Raw genomic sequence first — 21,528 nt, 5'->3', positions numbered from 1 at the left:
CTCCCGTGTCTTCTTCATTTCTCGCAGGTGTCCGCGGATGTTCAGCAGGTTTTGGACTCGATGTGAAAAAATTCAAAAAATTCAGCAATTTTTTTGCCTCTTGGTGCATTAATTTAGAGTTTGGGGTTTTTTGGGTGTATTTTTTTTTCACTCTAGGTGCATGAATTCACAAATTTTTGCCCTCTGCATACACAATTTTCTGGGGGTTTTTGTGTCCATATACACAAATCGGTGATTTATCGCCCTCTCTCTGCACAAATTCATTATTTTTTTTGTTTGTCTGTAGGCATGAATTTGAATTTGTCACATTCTATATGCAAATATTTGAAATATTTTTTCCATTTGCATGAATTTATGAGTTTTCACCCTCTGTGGGGACAAATTCCTGATTTGTTTGCACCTCACACATCAATTTATAAATTTTGCCCTCTGTGTTTAAAAAATCATCTTTTTTTTTGCCCTCTACAAGCACAGATTTATGATTTTTTGCACTCTACGTGCAGGAATGATTATTATTTTTTTTGTCAGTGTGCAGGATTTTTTTTGCGCTCAGCACATGTATTAACGATTTCTTGTAATCATGAATTTATAATTTTTTCGCCCTTTTTTTTTTTAGAAAATGCCCCCCAAAATTATTTCCAAATGTTCAGGGCTCATTTTATGTCTTATAATCCTGGATTTTTCCCATTGATGGGCATTTTCCAACAGGAATATGAGGTCAGGATCATGCCAAAATTCCACGTGACCAATTTTTTGGGGAAAAAATTAAATTTTAGGGGAAAAGGAATCACCTCAAAACCCCCATGAAGTGGGAATTTTCCTCCCTGAAGACAAAGTGGTTCTGCACATGGGAACCAGCATGGACACACAAGGTGTGCACAACACCTGAGACGCATGGGAGTGTCGCACACGCTGCCCATGACACGCTCGGCATGTGTGTGCTGCCCAACCTGTGTGCATGCGACACGCGGAATGCACCGTGGTGTGCGATGTGCTGGTGTGCACACGCGTGCAATGCAGGTGTGCAAGGCAATGCTCAACACTGCTGTGTACACGTGTGCAATGCAGGCATGCAAGGCAATGCTCAACACCACTGTGCACACGTGTGCAATGCAGGCGTGCACCCACCGCCCCAGCAACACCCCCGCCCCCCCCAAGCTGTGCACGCAACACACACTACCGCGTACAAACACACAACACACATGACGCCATGCAACGTCCCTTCCCCCCCCCCCCAAGTTTAGCCCTATTCATCATCCCCCCAAAAGGATTTTTTTGGAAAACCCCCTCCCTCCTCCTCCCCCTACCTTTTTCCTTTTTTTTTCTTTTTTTCCCTTATTTTGACCCATTAACACACCCTATTTCTGCATAACCACCCCCCCCCCATCTCGCACCCCTCGCCCCTGCCTGTCATTTTGGGGCAATTTCCTCCCCACCAGCAAAAAAAAACCCCTAAAATCCCAATTTAGTCATTCAGATTTTTTTTTTTTTTTTTTTTGCCATTTGCATCAACTCCTGGCGTGGCTTTCATCAAAACAATGTTTTTCTCCCTGTTTTCACCCTTTTTTCTCGCCAAAAATGATGTCAAAGCACTGGGTGGGTCGGTCCCCTGGGATCGTCTGTATTTGTCATTTTTTCTCCCACTTTTTTTTTTTTTTTCCCCATGAAAAATATAATAAAGGGAGGAGCGGGAGCTGGCTGCCCTGGGGTTGCTCTCGCTGTTTGCATCAAGGATCTGAGGACAAAACGGAGCTTTTTGGGATTGGATAAAAAACAGAGGCAGGTAAGGTTAAATTCATACAGATACATTTTTTATTATTATTTTTATTATTTTTTTTTTAGCAAAGAGCCCAGAATGGGAAAGCACATCTGGAAATTTCTCATCCATCCCCCCCAGCGCTGGGTTTGTTCTTGGTAGTGGAATAATTTTTCTGTTTCTGAGGGGATTTTGGGGAGGGGGGAAAAGGGACCAAAGTGGTGGAAAAGGAAAAAACAATGGGAAAAGGAAAAAAATGAGGGAAAGGAAAAAGGAGAAAAAAAAGGGGATTGGGGGGGGGAGGGAAAAAGGGGAAATTGGGGCAAAATAAACAAGGGAAATGGGGGGAAAGAAAGAAAAAAGAAGAAAAAATGAAAAAAGGAAAAGGGAAAAAAAGGGGTGGGGAAGGAAAAAAGTGAAAAAAGGGGGAAAAAAAGAGGAGGGGAAATGGAATAAAGCAAATATGCTCAGAGGAGAGTTTGAATTTTGTAAAATTTTGGAGGGACTCAAATCTGGGTCTGTTTCCATGAGGATATGAAGTGCTGGGGGGTGGGGTGGGGGCTTGGATGTGGCGGAGGGCACGTGTAAATGCCCCCCAAAATAATAAAAAAGCAGATTTTGGGGTCAGGTGCAAGTGCAAGAAAATGTAGATTTTTGGGGACAGGCGTGAGTGCAATAAAATAGTGGCTTTGGGGATGAGTATGAGTGAAAAAAGACCCTACAAACCGGGTTTTTTGGAAGTGTGAGTGTTTTGGGGGCAAATGCAATAAAAACGTGTTTTGTGGATGAGTGCAGGGGGTTTTACCTTTTTTTTACGGATTTTGGAGGATGCGTATGAGTCTCAGTGCAACCACATGTCAAATTTTGGGCCAAGTGCAAGTGCAAGTGCGATAAGCCTCGGAATTTTGGGCCCCAGGCAAAACCGAGTGGAATTTTTTTTAAAAAATCAGAGAAATAATTTTTTTTCTTACCTTCTGCAGCTAAAGCACCATGGGCGTTGGCCCAGGCTGGGGAAAAACTGCTGCTCTGCTGTGGGTCTGGACCATCATGTTATGGGGTGAGTTCAACCAGGGTGGAGAAATGTATCAAAACCTGTAAAATTCACCCCCCCAAAAAAGGTGAATCAACTAAAAATTAGATTTTTCCAGCCCTAAAGGCCACATGTTGCACCCTGGTCCCACGCAATGATTGAGAGGAGACAAAATTCCCACCCCCACTGTGACACATAGAGGAGAAACCAAGAGGCAAAGCCCCCACCCAAGCCATGTTTGGGGGGGGACTGGTGGAAAATCAGGCAATTTGCCCCCAGGTTGCAACCCAGCACCAGCCACAGTCCTTCAGCATCATCTCGGAACATGTCTGTCCACATTTCCACCTCCATGGCCTTTTGGAGGTGAAAGGCATTTCAAAACCCAAATTTCCCCCTTTTGAATTTCTCCATCTGGCATGAAACCTACCCAAAACATCCATCTTTTGCCCCAGAATTCATTGCTATTTCTTCAAATGTATAGTTCTCTCCATTGATGTTCCTTCAGGACAATTCCACGTCTGTTCATATTGGCGGACCTTCCTGCTCCAATTTGATAAACCCTCAGATCAAAAGTCCATCAAATCAATTGTCCATCAAATCAACGTGAATTCAAATTGTTGTTCCTCCAAAATAATATCCCATCAAATCCACGTGAATTCAAATTATTCCTCCAAAATAACGTCCCATCAAATCAATAAGCCACCAAATGGCTGTTCCTTATCCACCCAGATTAAACCAGTTGCCACCTCAAGCCCAACTTGAGTCTCGGTCCCCAACTAGGGTTGCCACATCTGACCTTATGGATGATGAGGGCACTGGTGGCAAGTCCTCCTCCTCCTCCTCTGGCTTTTCCAGGTGTTTTTAGCTTGCTCAGCATCGCTGCGCCAGCTCCACATCACCTGGGGGAAGAGTTCGTGGTGGCCTTCATGCAAAATGGTTTGCAGCAGACGCTCAACAGCGACTTCAAGCTGCTCATCACAGGTTATTCGCCCTTCACGTCCGTCACCATCTCCATGAAGAAGCCCCGCTTGAGGATGACAGTGCAGGCGACCATGGGCCAAACCATTGCAGTGAAGATCCCACCCCAAGCCGAGATGGTGGGGAGCAAAATCTTTGACAACACCGTGGTGGTGAGGGCCAACAACGCCATCTCCTTGGTGATGGTCAACGAGAAACCTACTTCGGTTGACTCAACCGTCGTATACCCTGTGCACAGCTGGGGTACGAAGTACCATGTTGTGACGCCCAACGTAGGCACTGACCGCTATGGTGAGTTCGTGGTGGCCACCTGGGATGAGCCCACCACGGCTGACGTGCATCTCAAAGCCACAGTGACCTACCAAGGCCGGTCTTACCCCCGGGGCTCGGTGCTCCCCATCACACTGGAGCCTTTCCAAGCAGCCCAGCTCCAAAGCTCATCTGATATGTCCGGCACACAGATTGTGGCGCAGAAACCTGTGGCTGTTTTCACCGGTCACACTTGCTTGGCCAGGTTCACGCATTGCGACCATTTGGTGGAGCAGCTCCGGCCCGTTTCCAGCTGGGGCACCACCTTCATCGTGCCGCCGTTGCCTTTCGAGACTCAGTCTGATATCATCTATGTTACCACTTCCCAGCCAACACGTGTGGAGTCTCAACATGGTGTGACCAAGACAGTTCGGGAGCTACGGCCCAGCCGATCAACACTTTATGGACTCCAGGCCTTCAATACCTTGTACCTCTCTGCCAATGCTGGCATCCAGGTAATTTTTTTTGCCGACGGAGGTCATAAAGACACCATCTCCTATGACCCATTCTTCATGACCATCCCAGATGTCTCCAGTTACTGTAACTCCTACAACATCTTCACCCTGGACGGTTATGATAATTACGCCCTGCTGATAGCCAAGACCTCAGAGACATCTGGAATAACGCTCAACAAAACGCCATTGAGAAACGTCGCGTGGAAGCCCGTCCCGGGCACTGATTACTCCTGGGCTGGGCAGAGTTTGGGCAACCAATTTGCCATCCATACAGTGGAGCACGAGAGGTCCCCTTTTGGGCTGCTCAGCGTGGGGGTCCGGGAGCAAAAAGCCTATGGGTCGGCAGCCGTTTGCAACAGTGGTGAGCACCCCTTGCCCACCTCCACCCACCTTCACCCCTTTTTTGCCTCCCATGGCCACCTCCACCTACCTTCACCCCCTTTTTGCTTCACATGGCTACCTCCAACCCACCTCCACCCCCTTTTTGCTTCCCATGGCCATCTACATGCACCTTCACCCCCTTTTTTGCTTCCCATGGCCATCTCCAACCCACCTTCACCCGCTTTTTGCTTCCCTCCTGCCCTTGCAGTTGTGAGGCCAGGCAAACCCAGGTGTTTTTGTGGGTCAACATTTAGTCCTCCACCTGTAACATCTTCTTTCCACCCCCACAGCCGATCAATGCCGAGCTCTCATCGAGAAAAGTATCTAAAATTAGCCAATTTGAGCTAAAAACTCATCTTTTCTCTCGTAGCACAAGGATAGGCATGTTGAAAAGGGCGTAATTAATCCCACACAGCTTTGGCCCATTTTAGGAGAGGACATTTCTGCTATAAACGTCTCATCTATAAATAACCTAAAAGTAAATCATCTATAATTAAAAAAAAAAAATATCAGTGCAGGGAGCCTCAAGCCATCAACCCAGATGATCTAAGGTGGCTAAATCCACCCGGGATTAGGCCCTGCTTCAGGGTAGTGGAGATCTGGAGGTGCTGGTTTGGTTGGTGGTCTACGATGATGCTTCCACCCTTCCCAAGGCCACTTCTGGCGCACAATTGGCCTCCCCAAGGCCAAATAACCGCGTACCATGTCTTCCAGATCCCTGCCGGCTGGTGAAATGCCGCGCGAAGGAGACGTGCAAGATGGAGAAAGGGGAGGCCATGTGCGCGCACGACTACATGGGAACCTGCATGGGGTCGCAGTCCCTGCAGTACCACACCTTTGATGGGATGACCGTGGACATCCAGGGCGGCTGCGCTTACACCCTTGCTAAATATTGCGGCAACGATCCCACCCTGGTGCCTTTCATTGTGGAGGAGGAGAAGAAGGGTGAAGGCAATTCCAAGGAGTGGTTGACCAATGTCTACGTGTACGCCTACAACATCTCCATCCACAAAGGAGAAGGAGGTAAAATCCAGGTGGGTTTTTTCCAGACCGTGGCACCACTTTTCTGGGCCAAGGTTTTTGTACCAAGTGGAAGAGGATAAAATATTGTGGGCAGGTGAGGTTGAAATAAAAAAAAAATAAATAAATGAGGGCGTGTGAGGTTGAAATGAAAAAAAAAAATAAATGAGGACAACCACCCAAACCACAGAATGTTGGGAAATTTTGCGTGACAAATCCAGACACGGCAAAGGAGAGGGCGTTTCGTGCCTGATGAGGACTTGAGATGTCCTCAGAGGGATCTCTAATTAAACCCTGCCTGCTTGTTGGTTAGCATCAAGAAAAAGGCAATTTTAAGGACGCCACTCTACTGTGGCATTGACTTTATCCACAGGGTCCACCAACCATGGAGACCTACCACAAAAAGGGAGTCGAGGTGAGACTTAAGTCCGTTTTTCAAGGTCAGATGTGGTTTCTCCCAGCCTTACAGTTCATCAGTCTTAACAAAAATGAGATTTTATGCTCAGAATTTGATGGAGATGCTTCTCCCCCGACACGTTTGGGTTTTGATCTTTTCCCGCTAAAGCCTCTGAGGATCTACAGGACGTGGGGCAGAAATTCCTGGTTCATGCTGATTAATTGCGTCTTCCTGAAAGAAATTTATCTTTCTGATTGTATCTATGTGCTTTCACCTACTGGGTGAAGCAACCACCTACTGGGGTTTCATCCTTCTTCTTCTCCTTCCTTCCCCACCCCTGCCCTTCCCCCGCCCCACCCCCCACCCCCACCCCCCCAAGGTCAACAACAAACTCACCAGCCTACCAGCCACCCTGGAAGCAGGAAAGATCCAGATCTCCCAAAACGAAGGTCGCACCATCCTGCAAACCGATTTTGGGCTGCAGGTGACCTACGATGAAGACTGGGCCATAATGGTGGCCGTGCCCAGCAGCTATTTCGGGGCCACCTGTGGCCTCTGCGGCAACTTCAACGAGGACGCAGAGGACGAGGCGATGCTTCCCGACAGCACTCCGGCTGCCAGCGTGGAGGAGTGGGCTGAAAGCTGGCGAGATCCCTCCTGCCAGGACAACTGTGGAGACCAGGAGATGTTGCAGGACAAAGAAGGCTGCGGTGAGCTTGGATGGGGGGGGTGGGTGGCGTGGGGGCGTCCCCAAGAATTTTGGGGGAGAAAGAAAGGGACCCATGTGGGGATCTGGCCATGGGTAGCTGAGTTTCTGCCCAGCCCACCAAGCCCATGCTTGTAGGCATCAACATAACCAACACACTGCGTGTTGGGGAAGGGTTGCATTACTGTTTTCGTGCCAAACCACCCCAAAATCCACCTCATCTGACCTCGGAGGTCCATAGCACAAAGATTTATGTAGGGTTCCTCATGAGAACAATCCCACAGGGTGTCTCCTGGACTCTGAATCACTTGCAGGCATCAGCTTGGTGGGTTTTTGGGGCATCTCCAGTGTAGGAACCCAACATCCCTCTAAGGAAAGTGCTCAGCTTCTTCCTTGGGTTGGCCCTTTTTGAGATCTTCTCCTCAAATATCATCCCCCCGCAGCTCAGAGATGCCTCCCAAACAGCCACTTTGAAGCCTGTGGAACAGCGTGCCCTGCCACCTGCACCAACCCCAAAGCCCCCACCTCCTGCAGCAAGCCGTGCGCTGCCAGCTGCCAGTGTGATGAGGGCTTTGTCCTCCACGGTGAAGCATGTGTCCCAGCAGAGACCTGCCGTTGCTTCCACAACAGTCGTTCCTACCAGGTCCATGAGGAGTTTTGGGAAGATGGGAGCTGCCAAAGCCGGTGCCGGTGTGAGGTGGGGGGCAAGGTGGCTTGCAGGAAGGCTGGGTGCAAAGCCCACCAGAAATGCATCATGGTCGACGGCGTCCCCAGCTGCCAGGCAAACAAGTACTTCACCTGCATCGGGACAGGCGACCCTCACTACACCACCTTCGACGGGTTGAGATATGACTTCCAAGGGACGTGCGTCTACCAGTTCGCAGCCCTCTGCACCCAGGACCCCCAGCTGACCCCCTTCACCATCAAGGTGGAGAACAACAACCGGGGCAGCAAAGCTGTGTCCTTCACCAAAACCGTCACCCTGGAGGTCTATGGGAATGTCATCAGCATGAGCCAGGAGCACCCACGCAAGGTCAAGGTAGGTGTCTGCCAAGGACCTCATGCGACCTGCACATAAACTGCTTATTTTCTCTGTTTCCCCCCCCACAAAAATCCCCCTTTTTCCTCACCCACCCCGCCACCCCCCTGGCACGCCTCTGTGGAAGTATCACTCTCTGCCTGCCATCTCCAGAGGGAGCCCTGAGCAGTTAGTTTGGATTTAAAGACTTTATTTTTAAATGTTTAAAGAAGTTCAAGGTGGGGAGAGGGGAAAAAAAAAAAAGAAAGAAAAAAAGAAAAAAAAAAAAGAAAAAAGAGAAAATATATAAAAAAAGAAAAAATAAAGAATAAAGAATAAAGAAAAAAGAAAAAAGAAAAAGAAAAATAATTTAAAAAGAAAAGAAAAAAGAAAAAATAAAAGAAAAAAGAAAAAATAAATTAAAAAATAAAAAAGAAAAAAAGGAAAAAGAAAAGAAAAAGAAAAAAAAAAGAAAAAAAAGGAAAAAGGGAAAAAGCTTACAACTTGTTTATGGCATGCTGGCAAGCACCCATTTTCACTCTGGCAGGCTGAGCGAGCAAAATATATCTATGAGTAACAGTAAAAATACTTTCACACTCAAAAAGCATCAACTTGCCTTGACATCTCCAGCTTCTTTTTTTTTGCTTCCACGCATTTGTATTTCTTCTCTCCCCGACAGCTGCAGGCTGACTCAATTAATTTGGGAAAAGTCTGATTTCCTGCCTTGCTTTCGCCAAAGTATTGCACAAAAGGGCTGGCTCCCATTTTTCCTGGAATTTTTCTCTCTGAGCAGTCATATTTTCCCCTTGACACAGACCCCCCTGCCTGGAAATCCACCTCACACAAAAGGTTTGGGCAGAAACACCCCAAATCTCGAAGGATTTGCATGCGACCGCCAAAAAAAAAAAAAAAAGATAAAAAAAGAAGCATTTTGCAATATCGCCCCCACCCCCCCAATTTGCATTTGCCTGGAAAACCTTCCTGGCTTGTTCAAAAACACCCCAACCCCAAGTGATTTGCATTTTTTCTGGAAATTCCACCTCGCTGGGCAAAGTGTTTACCAAACCCAGCTGATGGGAATTTGCCCAGAAATCCTCCCCCCATGCCAAAAAAAAAAAAATAAATACGGGATGTAAACACCCAGATCTCGATGGGGTGGCGCTAGGCCTTGGTGGCCACCCAGTGCCACCACCAACCCTCGGTGCCACCATCCCCAGGTCAACGGTGCCTTCGTGGAGCTCCCGTTCAGCCAGAAGGGCCAGTTTGAGGTCTACCACAGTGGTGTCCACGGCTTCGTCCACACCATCTTCGGCCTACGGGTGAGCTTTGACTGGTACAGCTACGCCCGCGTCATCCTCCCTGATGCCTACGCCGGCGCTGTCTGCGGCCTCTGCGGCAATGCCAACGGCAACGCCGACGATGACTTTATCACCCGTGATGGCCAACGGGCCGCCGATGAAATCCAGTTGGCCAACAGCTGGAAGGTGGGAGAGGTCCCCGGTTGCTCCACTGGTTGCGTGGGGGATTGCCCCGTATGCAAAGAGGAGCAGAAGCGGCTCTACCGCGGTGATGGCTACTGTGGGGTGATCGCCAAAGCTGGGGGACCCTTCCGGGCTTGCCACCGCACCATCAACCCCGCGCCCTTCCTGGAGGACTGTGCCTTTGACGCCTGCCACTACAAAGGCCACCGGGACACCTTGTGCAAAGCCATCGCCTCCTACGTGATGGAATGCCAGAGCCAGGGCATCACCGTGGAGCCGTGGAGGACACCGTCCTTCTGCGGTGAGTGGGGCCAGAAGGGGGCTTTCCCCCCTCCGAGGCATTGAGCACAACCAGCTGCTGGTAGCTTTGCTCAGCGCCAACAGGAACCCGCCGCCCACGCTTCCGACACCGGGTTTCTTCACCCCGTTGCCAACATCTCTTCATTCCTGCCCCTCCACTGCTCCAAGGGTTGAGGGGGCCCAATGAGTTGTTGAGTTCAATGAGTTGAGTTGCGAAGGGGGGAAATTCCCTCCAACACGTTTCCCAATCCAACCTCAGCCATGCCGTCCGGCAACGGTGCAAAATAAATCCCTGTTGCTCCTCCAGATTCCTCCTTGACCAAGGAATTGGGATCCAAAATCCGTCCCCATCGCTCTTCAGAGTGATACTGATGCTCAACCACTCAATCCTTGCTCAGATCGCAAAGATTTGCACCAATTTGCACCCTGGGCATTGGGTTGATGAAGGAATAGGATTTATCAGCCCCGTTTCCAACCATTCCTTCCAGAAAAATCCTTTTAGCCTCTCCTTCTACAGCCTGGAGGTCAAACCAGTTCAGATGCAAATATGGATGGGGGTCAATCTCCTCCAGCTTGTTTGCAAAGTAAAATTTGTTCCTCCTTCATGCAACTGAGCAAAATATATCCCAATCACCCTCTTGTTTTTTATTAATGCAAGGGAGGGCAATGCAAAATAAATCCTGATCACCCTCCACATATTATTTTATTCATTCAAGGAAGGGGAATGCAAAATATTTATTTTTATAATAAAATAAATCCCAATTGCCCCCCAATTTTTTTATTAATGCAAGGGAGGGCAATGCCAAAAAAAGCCCCTTTGCCCTCCAGACGCTCCACCACCGAAGACTTGCTTGCATTTGCCCCCACCCCCAACCTTCAGCGCAATGATGGAAATACTCACCCTGGTGTTCCCAGCTGCAGATCTAAGCAGGGTTTGATTATTTTCTCCTCTGCTGCTCGCAGGTCCCTCCTGCCCCCGTCACTCGCACTATGAGCTCTGCGGGAGCAGCTGCCCAGCCACGTGTCGGGGTCCGGCCAGCCCGGGGGACTGCGCGTCGGTGCTGTGCATCGAAGGCTGCTTCTGCAACGAGGGCTTCGTCCTCAGTGGCGACGAGTGCGTGCCAGCAGGCGAGTGTGGCTGCGAGCACCAGGGTCGCTACTACAAGAAGGGTGAGGTTTTCTACACCTCGTGCCGGGAGAGGTGCCGCTGCCAAGCCAAGGGGGTAGTGGAGTGCGAGGAGGTCTTCTGCAGCACCCATGAGGAGTGTCGAGTAGAGGACGGGGTGCTGGGGTGCTACCCAGCGGGCTATGGACGGCTGGTGGTCTCAGGGGACCCACACTACCTGACGTTCGATGGGCGAGCCTTTCACCTCCTGGGTTCCTGCACCTATGTCCTGGCGCAGCTCTGCAAGCCAGACCCGCGGCTGACGAACTTCTCAGTGCTGCTGAAGCATGACATGGGTGGCCGGGGCAACGTAGCCTTGATGAAGAAGGTGGTCATCTCCATCCATGGCCACACAGTCAGCATGGAGAGGGGACGGAAGTGGGAGGTGATGGTAAGTTGAAAGAGCTCCCGTGCCAAAATCAGTGGTGCATGTGTGCATGCAACCCCCCGGAGCATGCATGCAGGCAAAACCCCCTGGTACACATGTGCATGCAAAACCCACCAGTGCATGCATGCATGCAAAATCCCTCGGTGCATGTGTGCATACAAAATCCCTCGGCGCACACATGCATGCAAAACCCATGCAAAACCCGCTGGTGCACGTGTACATGCAAAATCCCCTGGTACTGTGTGCATGCAAAACCCCCTGGTGCATGCATGCATGCAAAACCTGCCAGTGCACACGTGCATGCAAAATCCCTTGGTGCACACATTCATGCAAAACCCATGCAAAACCCGCTGGTGCACATCTGCATGCAAAATCCTCTGGTGCACATGTGCATGCAACACACACACCCCGGTCCACACATGCATGCAAAATCCCCTGGTACATGTGTGCATGCAAAATCCCTTGGTGCACACATCCATGCAAAATCCCCTGGTGCACATGTGCATGAAAAACCCGCCAGTGCATGCATGCATGCACACGCACACACACCCTGGTGCACACATACATGCAAAATCCCCCAGTGCACACGTGCATGCAAAATCCCTCAGTGCACACATGCATGCAAAATCCTGCAGTGCACACGTGCATGCAAAATCCCCCAGTGCACACGTGCATGCAAAATCCCTTGGTGCATGCGTGCATGCACCACCCCACCCCTGGTGTATACATGCACACAAAATCCCTCGGCACACGCATGCATGCAGACCCCCCCCGGTGCACACGTGCATGCAACCCCTTGCCCCATACAGTCACCACATGTGTGCACACGTATGCAGAGCCCCCCGGTGCATGTGAAAACCCCTCACTGGTGAGTCAGGGTGCCCCCAGCCCTCAGTGCACACGTCTGTGCAAGATCCTGATGCATGTGCACACGCAAATCCCCTCCCCACCACGACCATGCAGAAGCTGGGATGTCCCTGTCCCTCGGTGCACACACCTGTGCAGCATCCCCCTGGCGCATGTGTGTGTGCCGACCCCCCTGGTGCACATGCGTGTGCCAACATTGCCCCATCCCAGGTGGACGGGGAGCGCTACACACTGCCACTGGTGACAGAGAAGAAGAAGCTACGGATCGTCCAAGAAGGGAACAACGTAGTCCTCCAGACGGCTGCCGGGCTGCGGCTCCTCTACAATGTGGCCACCTACCTCCTGGTCACCATCCCCGACGCCTACCGGGGCCGCGTGTGCGGGCTGGGTGGCAACTACAACGGGGACCCCGGTGATGATTTCCAGCTGCCTGGAGGGTCCTTGGCGCAAAGCACCAAGGAGTTCATCACCTCCTGGAAGGTGCCCATGGAGGATGGAGCGTGCACTGAGGGTTGCAACGGCAAGGACTGCACCGCGTGCGACACCACCGAAACTGCTCCCTATAGCGTCAGTGACTCCTGCGGGCTCATCCGGGACCCGGCAGGACCTTTCGGGCCGTGTCACCCACGGGTGAGCCCAGTGGAGTACTACAACCACTGCCTCCACGATGTCTGTGCTGCCAACGGTGCCAGTGACGTCCTATGCCACAGCCTCCAAGCCTACGCCACTGCTTGCCAAGCTGCCGCGGCCGAGATCGGCGGGTGGAGAACGACCACTTTTTGCCGTAAGCGCTCGAGAACATCTTCATGGAGCCACTTCAACCCCTACTTCCCTCCAAAGCCACATTTTCCCCCAGCAAACCCCTCCCATTTTTCAATGCATGCATCAAACTCGCCTTCACTGTCCAGACCAAGATGACCTAAAATGACCTGTGTGCTATCAGGCAAGGTTGCCTTCTGCTGAACTCCCCCTAAAATCTATCAAATAACCCAGAAATTACTTTTAAACCTCCCCAAAAAGCTCATCTTGGGGCTTAAATAACCTACTTCCCAAAACACCCTGGAACCACAAAATTCCAGCTCACTGTCTCCAAAACATCAATTATTTGGGTCAAACGAGTTCAAAACGGGCATCCCCCTTCCTTCCTCACATTGAGGGAACTGGTCACATCGAGGTGACTGGTGATGTGCTTCAACTTGGGTGCTAAAAGCAGGATTTGGTTGTTTTAACAGCTTCTGGGGCCAGCAGAGAGGCCCAAGACATGGATAGCCATGGCAATGCCCTGTTGGGTCCAGGAACAACAGCAATGACATTTTGGGGAGGGAAATAATGGTATATCTCTCCTTTTTTCCAGCTCTTTCCTGCCCACCCCACAGCCACTATGAGCTCTGCACCCGTACCTGTGACTTCACCTGCGCCAGCCTCTCCATGCCGGCCCCGTGCAGCTGGACGTGCTTTGAGGGCTGCCAGTGTGATGATGGGTACCTCTTCGATGGAGAAGCCTGCGTGTCCTTGGAGCAGTGCGGCTGCATGCACCAGGGGCGGTATTTCAGGGTGAGGTTGACCATCAAGGCTTGGCATTGGTGGTTTTGGTGGAATTTGTGGGGATTGTGGGGGTGGGTTGTCCCACCTGGCTGATGCAAGGGGTTTGGGGATTCAGTTCTTGATGGGGTAGGTTGTCCCATCTCATCGATGCAACTGGTTTGGGAACTCCAATCTTCCATGAGGGGGGTTGTCCCATCTCATTAATGCAACTGGTTTGGGGGCTCCAATCTTCTATGAGGTGGCTTGTCCCATCTCATCAATGCAACTGGTTTGGGGGCTCCAATCTTCCATGAGGTGGGTTGTCCCACCTCATCAATGCAACTGGTTTGGGGGCTCCAATCTTCTGTGAGGTGGGTTGTCCCATCTCATCGATGCAACTGGTCTGGGGACTCCAATCTTCCATGAGGTGGGTTGTTCCACCTCATCGATGTAGTGATGCTGCATGCACCAGGGGTGGTATTTCAAGGTGAGGCTGACCATCAAGGCTTGGCATTGGTGGTTTTGGTGGAATTTGTGGGGATTGTGGGGGTGGGTTATCCCACCTGGCTGATGCAAGGGGTTTGGGGATTCAGTTCTTGATGGGGCAGGTTGTCCCATCTCATCGATGCAACTGGTTTGGGGGTTCCAATCTTCGATGAGGTGGGTTGTCCCATCTCATCGATGCAACTGGTTTGGGAACTCCAATCTTCTTTGAGGTGGGTTGTCCCATCTCATCGATGCAACTGGTTTGGGGGCTCCAATCTGCCGTGAGGTGGGTTGTCCCACCTCATCGATGCAATGAATTTGGGGATTCCATCTTTGATGAGGCTGGTTGTCCCACTTAGTCAACGCAACTGGTGTGGGGGCTCAATGGGTGGGTCACCACTTTGTTTTTAGGACACACGTCCAAAATAACACGATTAGTAACATCTGAAAATGCCTATTTTGCTCTGCCAGCCCCGGGGGACAAAGGACAATTAATTCGTTGAGTTGCACAAACTCCACCAAATCCATCTTCCAGTTTTTCTTTCTTTCTCTGGGACTTCTTCCCCCTCTGAAAGGTGGGAAATTCCCCCAAAATTTGGAGAACGGTGTCCATGGGGAATAACCTCCCAGCTTTTCCTTTCCAGGCGCATGAGACCATCATCTCCAACAACTGCTCCACCAAATGCAGCTGCCACCCATCCCGAGGACTCATCTGCGAGGACGTGTGGTGTCCCCCGGACGAGGTCTGCACCAGACGGGATGGGGCACAGTTGTGTGTCAAGCGGGAAGGTCGATGCCGGGTTTCTCCGGGGGCTTCCTTGACCACGTTTGATGGCACCAGGGGAGATCTCCTCACCAGCGGCACCTACAAAGTGGCCGCCCTTTGCAACGAGCAGTCCCCCAACTGGTTCAAGGTGGTGGTGGAGGTCAGCGAGTGCCGGGACGACAACATCCCGGCTGCCGTGGCCATCTTCGTCTTCTTCCGCGAAGCTTTCATCACCGTGAACAACAACATGGAGGTGTGGGTAAGCCGGGGTAGGGCATGGGCAACCCTTGGGGATGAGCAAGATGAGTCATTAAATGAAGACACGGCGTTTGGGTGTGATTTATCTCTTCTTCCTTTAGAAGGTGTGCAACCCCAGCGATGACTTTGGGCTATACGATTTTTTTTATTTTTTTTATGGAGCGTTCTGGAATTTTTAAACTTGTTTTTGATGTTCTACGTTGCTGCAGGTGAACGGACTTTTCACCCGACCTCCAGCTGCAGTGTCCAAAGCTGTTTCCTTGAGCGTGGTGGCGGGGAACATCACCATCTCCCACACCTCAGGAATGGACGTGCTCTTCAGCCCTGGAGGGGAGATGACAATCACTGTGGGGGCCACCTTGGTCAACCAGCTCTGCGCTCCCTGTGGCAACTTCAACGGCGACCCCAGCGATGACCTGAAGCTGCCCGACGGCCGGACTGTGAGGACCATCGCAGAGGTTGTGGATGCCTGGAAAGCCAGGGATTTTGCAGGATGGTGAGTGACCCCCAAAAGACACCCCACCCCCCCAAAAAAAAACATGGGGTGATATTTTTTTTTAAGCTTGGGCAAGCAAGAGGGTAGGGAACCACCTCCATGGGGCATCAATGGGTTGGGCCAGGCAACGTCCAGGAAGGACATCTCCATCTTCTTTGGTTTCATCCACAGCGACTGACACACAAACCCATGGAAATGACCCTGGTAAGTGACTCTTCTCCTCCTTCGCTGTCACGTCTCATGCTACGAATGTTCCTGCAGCCCCATGGATGAGGTTTAGGCTGTTCCACCACCCCTTTAATTAATTAGCTGAATAACTGGGGGGTGGGTGGGTGGGTGTCCTGGTGCCTCAGCACGGACTGGCCTTAGAGAGATGTGTATGGAGAGCAGATACCCAATGCCTTCCTCAGCCCCCACGTCCTACAAATGGGTATCGACAGAAATCGTGACGTCGGGGAGGGTTTTGGGGGAGTCAAGCTGAGAAATGATGTTTCTGCCCCTCACGGGACGTCTCTTGCCTCACCGTGCTGCTCGCGTTGGTGCCGGTGAGAGGCAGAAAGACCAACTGCTGGGTGACTGTCGAATTCAGGCAGATTTCACCCAGGGTGGAACGGTCCCACTGGATTTCAGGGAATTTGGCCCAACATAGAACGTTCTGGATGGACCTAGGACCTCCTGGTGGAAGGTGGGGCGGTTTGGATAAATAGAGGGGGATTGGGACAAAGACAGGGCAATTTTGGTAAAGGTAGGGTAATTTCACCAAATACAGGGGAATTTTGACAAATATAGGTGATTTTGACCAAGACAGGGCAATTTTGACAAAAAACAGGCAATTTTGCAAAGACAGGGCCATTTTGCCAAATATAGGTCAATTTTGATAAATGAAGGGCAATTTTGACAAAAACAGGGCAATTTTGATAAATAAAGGGCAATTTCACCAAATATAGGGCCATTTCACCAAATACAGGACGGTTTCACCAAATACAGGGCAATTTTGCCAAATGCAGTGTGGTTTCACAAAATTATAGGGCAATTTTGACAACTATAGGGTTATCTTGACAAAGACAGGGAGGTTTTGCCAAATACAGGGCAATTTGGACAAATACAGGGTGATTTTGCCAAATATAGGGTAATTTTCCCAAATACAGGGCAATTTCACCAAACACAGGGCAGTTTCACCAAAGACAGGGCAATTTTGCCAAATACAGAGGGGTTTCACCAAATATAGGGCAATTTTGACAAATACAGGGCAATCTTGATAAATGAAAGGTAATTTTGACAAAGACAGGGACATTTTGCCAAATACAGTGTAGTTTCACCAAAGACAGGGCAATTTTGACAAATACAGGGTGGTTTTGCCAAAGAACAGGCAATTTTTACAAATACAGATTGGTTTCCCCAAATATAGGGCAATTTTGACAAATATAGGGTAATCTTGACAAACACAGGGCAATTTTGCCAAAGACAGGGCAATTTCACCAAATATAGGGCAATTCCACCAAATACAGGGCCATTTCACTAAATACAGGGCAATTTCACAACATACAGGACGGTTTCACCAAAGACAGGTCAATTTTGCAAAATAGTGTGGTTTCACAAAATATAGAGCAATTTTGACAAATATAGGGTAATCTTCACAAAGACAGGGAGGTTTTGCCAAATACAGGGCTATTTTGACAAATATAGGGTGGTTTTGCCAAATATAGGGTAATTTTCCCAAATACAGGGCAATTTTGCCAACTGAATATAAGCTGACCTCACCAAATATTAAGTGACCTCGCCGAATATACGCTGATGTCATCAAATATAAGGTGACCTCGCCAAATATGAGATGACCTTGCTGAATATAAGGTGACCTCACCAGATATAAGGTGACCTCACCAGATATAAGGTGATCTCGCCGAATATGAGGTGACCTCACCAAATAATAAGGTGACCTCACCAAATATAAGGTGATGCCACCAAATATGAGGTGACCTCGCCGAACAGAATCTGGTTGAAGATGTAGCGATTTTTTACCCATGAACGAGCGACCTTGCCCAAGGTCAAGCCGTTTTGCCAAAACCGGAGCTTTTTTGCCCAATTTCACGCCCCTGGGGCAAACATCCACCACCCCCAAAGACACCACCCCGGGGCCACCAAGGTCCCTCCCATGGCCACTGCGCTGGCTCACTGGCACGCCTCGCTTGGCACACTTGTGGGCCTGCCCTCACTGCACTGCCATCTCCACTGCCTTCCCCTGTGCCCCGCATGGCGGGGCCTGTCCTGCACGGCACCCCCACACCAGCCCAGCACCCCTACGCGCCCCTGCAACCATCGCGCCCGCTCTGCCCCTCTTCTGCGGGTGATGGGGCGCTCCTGGGGGAGACGGCACTATAGAAATATATTTATATTTTTTATATATAATATATATTTTTAAATTGTTATTAAAATTAAAATTTAAATATTATATATAATTTGTATATATTATATAAAAATATACGATTTTAAAATATGTTATATTTTAAATTTTATTTATTTATAACAAATATTTTTTTAAGATAATTAATATTTTTTTATCTTATAATAAAATAAAAATAAAACAATAAAAATAATTTAAAAATAAAATAAAATTAATTTAAAATTACTTATACTTTTAATAAAAACGAACAAATAATAAATTTAACTAAAATATAAATAAAAAAAATATTTTCTATATTTCTACATATAATATATATAATACAAATTATATATAATTTATATAAAAATAAAAATATAATTTATATATTATATAAAGATATATAAATTCATGTAGTTTTATATTTTAATTTTTAATTTTATTTTTTAATAAAAAAATATTTTTAGATTTTTTAAAGTAAATATAATTAATTTTTTATTTTATAATAAAAAAATAAAACAATAAAAAATAAAATTAAAAAAATAAAATTAAATTATATTTTTAATAAATAAATAATAAATAATAAAATTTAAAATATTTAAATAAATAAAAATATATTTTATTTATAATATATAAGTATAATTTTATATGTAAGTTATTTTTATAAATTATTTATAAATATAATTTATATATTATTTATAAATCTATTTTATATATAATATATAAATACATAGTATATATAAATATAAAATAATGAAAATGGTTGCAACGAGGGGGTGTCGGGGGTGTTGGGTGCTGCAGCTCTTTGGTGACCTCCACCACGGGGAATGTGAAGGCAGCGCCGTCGTCCGTTGGGAATTTCTTTGCCCCCGACCCCCCGGGTGGCTCGACCCCCCCTTGGAACCACCGTTGTGCTGAGCGCTACGCACCTGGCGGGAAGGGGACGACGCAGCGCCGCGTGCCGGCGCCGTGCCGGCGGGTGGGGCAGGGCTGCAGATGGGTTCCTCACCAGAAGGGGGCGCTGACGGCGCCGCGTTCCGTCTCTTCCAGCCGCGCCGCCGACCTCGTACGGATGGAGGTGGAGGCCCCCGTCTACCCTACGCGGTAGACACCGACATCTACCACCCGCGCTCCTTCCAGATACCCCCGGCAGAAATTTTTGACGCCTCTTAGAAGCCCCGACCAGGGTCGGGGGGGGGGCGTTGCTGGTGCCAAAGGAAAACCAGCAGGTCGCATGGCCTTAAATACCTTAAAAAAAAATAAATTTAAGAAAATTAAAAAACGCTGGATCTGGCCTCAAATCGGCGAGTAAAAATGTGGATTTTAAAGAGCTGATCCGGTAGAGCCCAACGCTGAGATGATCCACCTGCACCCCAGTGGCCTGAAGGAGAAGGTGACAAGGTGGAACCAAAACCAGCATGAAATGGAGATGAACAGACCGAAATCCCAGCTGTTTTCCCCCAAAACCGCGCTGTTCCCATCGGCTGTTTCTGGTATCACGCTGCCTGCCGTTGGGTCCACCAATAAACACTTTTTATTTGACCGTTTTTATGGGGTTTTTATGGTGGGGTGGGGGTCTTTTGCTTTGTGAATTCTGGGGTGGGGGAAAAAAAAACCTGAAAAATATATGGGAATTTGTCTTGACACCGTTGGTGGGGAAACATCCCAACATTTCTCCTGTGGGGGAAATGGCTCTGTGTGGCCTCCCAGGGTGGGAATGTCCATGTCTTGCCCATGTGGAAATGACCCAACGCAAAAGCAATTAAAACACACGCAAAAGCAATTAAAAAGCATGCAAAATCAATTATAAGAAATGCAAAAGCAATTATAAAAAATGCAAAGGCAATTAAAACACATGCAAAAGCAATTAAAACATGCAAAGGCAATTAGAGCAAAGGCAAAGGCAATTATAACAAATGCAAAAGCAATTACAACACATGCAAAAGCAATTACAACACATGCAAAAGCAATTAACGACCTCCCATCTGACGCACCCACCCAACCTGTCTTCCACCAGGAAACGCCACATTTTTCCATGGGAAAACATGGGAAAAGTGTATTTTCCAGGGAAAAGCACTGCAGATTACTTCTAATTAATGTAATAATAATAATAATAATTATAATTATAATGATGATAATAGTAGTAGTAGTAATAAAATAATAGAATGTTTCTAATTTTATTTCTATTTCACCCCAAGACTTTCCTGGAGGTGTCGCAAGCACAACCTCAGCGCCGGCCTTGGCGTCACATGGGGAGATAGCAACAGGCTGAGGGATGAAAAACAAATAAAGATTAACGAGTGACGGGGATAAAAATTAATTGCCTGCTTGATAAACAAGGCTCTAGGGGTGGTGGAAGCTGGGAACGCTCGAGGTGATGGGAGCCACACGTCCGCCTCCACGTGCACCCGCCATCCCTCTCCCTGGGAGGTTGTTTTTTTTTTTTAATGTATTTTGCACCCCGACATTAAAACCTTGCAAAAAGTAAAAAAAAAAAATATCCCAAGAAAACAACTTTTTCCTGAAGGAATAACGGTGTTCATGCAATGGCACATGGGGAGAGCAGTTACAGCACATGCAAAAGGAATTAAATGCAGAAGCAGCTGTAACAAATGCAAAAGCAATTAAATGCAAAGGCAAGGGCCTATAACAAATGTAAAAACAATTAAAACAAATGCAAGCCCAATTAAAACACATGCAAAGACAATTATGACAAATGCAAAAGCAATTATAACAAATGCAAAAGCAATTAAAATGCATGCAAAAGCAATTATAACAAATGCAATTATAACAAATACAAAAGCAATTAAGTGCAAAAGCAATTAAATACAAAAGCAAATAAAACACATGCAAAGACAATTATAAGAAATGCAAAAGCAATTAAAACACATGCAGAGGCAATTATAACAAATGCAAAGGCAATTACAACAAATGCAAAGGCAATTATAACAAATGCAAAAGCAATTATAACAAACGCTTTTATAACAAATGTAAAAGCAATGAAATGCAAAAGCAATTATAATACCAAAGCAATTATAACAAATGCAAAAGCAATTAAAACACATGCCAAAGCAATTAAAGCAAATCCCAAAGCAATTAAAGCAAATCCCAAGGCAACCAACAACAAATCTTAAGGCCCTTATCACAAAATCCCAAAACCTTGACATAAAATCCCAACGTTTTTATAAATTATCCCCAAAGTGGCCTAAGAAACCCCAAAGGATGTCGTGCAACGGCCAAAAAATTCGCGGGGTGCCAAAAAATGGGGGGTCAGGCACCACCAGGGGGAGGAATTGCATTTTCCCCCAAAAAAAATTTCCTAAATCCCTAAAAAAATGCATGGCGGGAAAAAAAAATATTGCAATTTGAT

General features: G+C 47.9%; 1 protein-coding gene across 4 annotated transcripts; it reads left to right on the top strand.

Moving 5' to 3' along the window:
* The first annotated feature begins 1,233 nt into the window (after positions 1 to 1,233).
* LOC308057135 (IgGFc-binding protein-like) lies at positions 1,234 to 20,823 on the top strand. Of its 4 annotated transcripts, XM_080411284.1 has the most exons (14): positions 1,234 to 1,783; positions 2,737 to 2,813; positions 3,642 to 4,889; positions 5,624 to 5,943; positions 6,706 to 7,036; positions 7,476 to 8,071; positions 9,268 to 9,832; positions 10,795 to 11,387; positions 12,462 to 13,035; positions 13,606 to 13,805; positions 14,906 to 15,286; positions 15,495 to 15,781; positions 15,906 to 15,985; positions 19,209 to 20,823. In XM_080411284.1, exons 2-14 carry the CDS (start codon positions 2,747 to 2,749, stop codon positions 19,319 to 19,321), a joined length of 5,355 nt encoding a protein of 1,784 aa, XP_080267410.1. In that variant the 5' UTR covers positions 1,234 to 1,783; positions 2,737 to 2,746; the 3' UTR covers positions 19,322 to 20,823. The 4 variants fall into 4 exon arrangements, with proteins under 4 accessions (XP_080267410.1, XP_080267409.1, XP_080267412.1 ...); XM_080411283.1 differs by having other exon boundaries at positions 1,234 to 2,813; XM_080411286.1 differs by having other exon boundaries at positions 1,234 to 2,813; positions 15,953 to 15,985; positions 19,209 to 19,313.
* The last annotated feature ends 705 nt before the right edge of the window (positions 20,824 to 21,528 follow it).

Source organism: Falco punctatus, assembly GCF_963210335.1.
Source record: "Falco punctatus genome assembly, contig: scaffold_193, whole genome shotgun sequence".
In the NCBI taxonomy this organism is placed as follows: Eukaryota; Metazoa; Chordata; class Aves; order Falconiformes; family Falconidae; genus Falco; species Falco punctatus.
The sequence above is the reverse complement of the archived record's forward strand: the minus strand, read 5'-3'. Positions and strand labels throughout refer to the sequence as shown.

Excerpts from the sequence above, each read along its gene's own strand:
- LOC308057135 (XM_080411284.1), top strand. The coding sequence starts at position 2,747 with ATGGGCGTTGGCCCAGGCTGGGGAAAAACTGCTGCTCTGCTGTGGGTC. Across the intron at positions 7,037-7,475 it reads GCAGGACAAAGAAGGCTGCG|CTCAGAGATGCCTCCCAAAC; the intron begins GTGAGCTTGGAT and ends ATCCCCCCGCAG. Across the intron at positions 8,072-9,267 it reads AGCACCCACGCAAGGTCAAG|GTCAACGGTGCCTTCGTGGA; the intron begins GTAGGTGTCTGC and ends CACCATCCCCAG.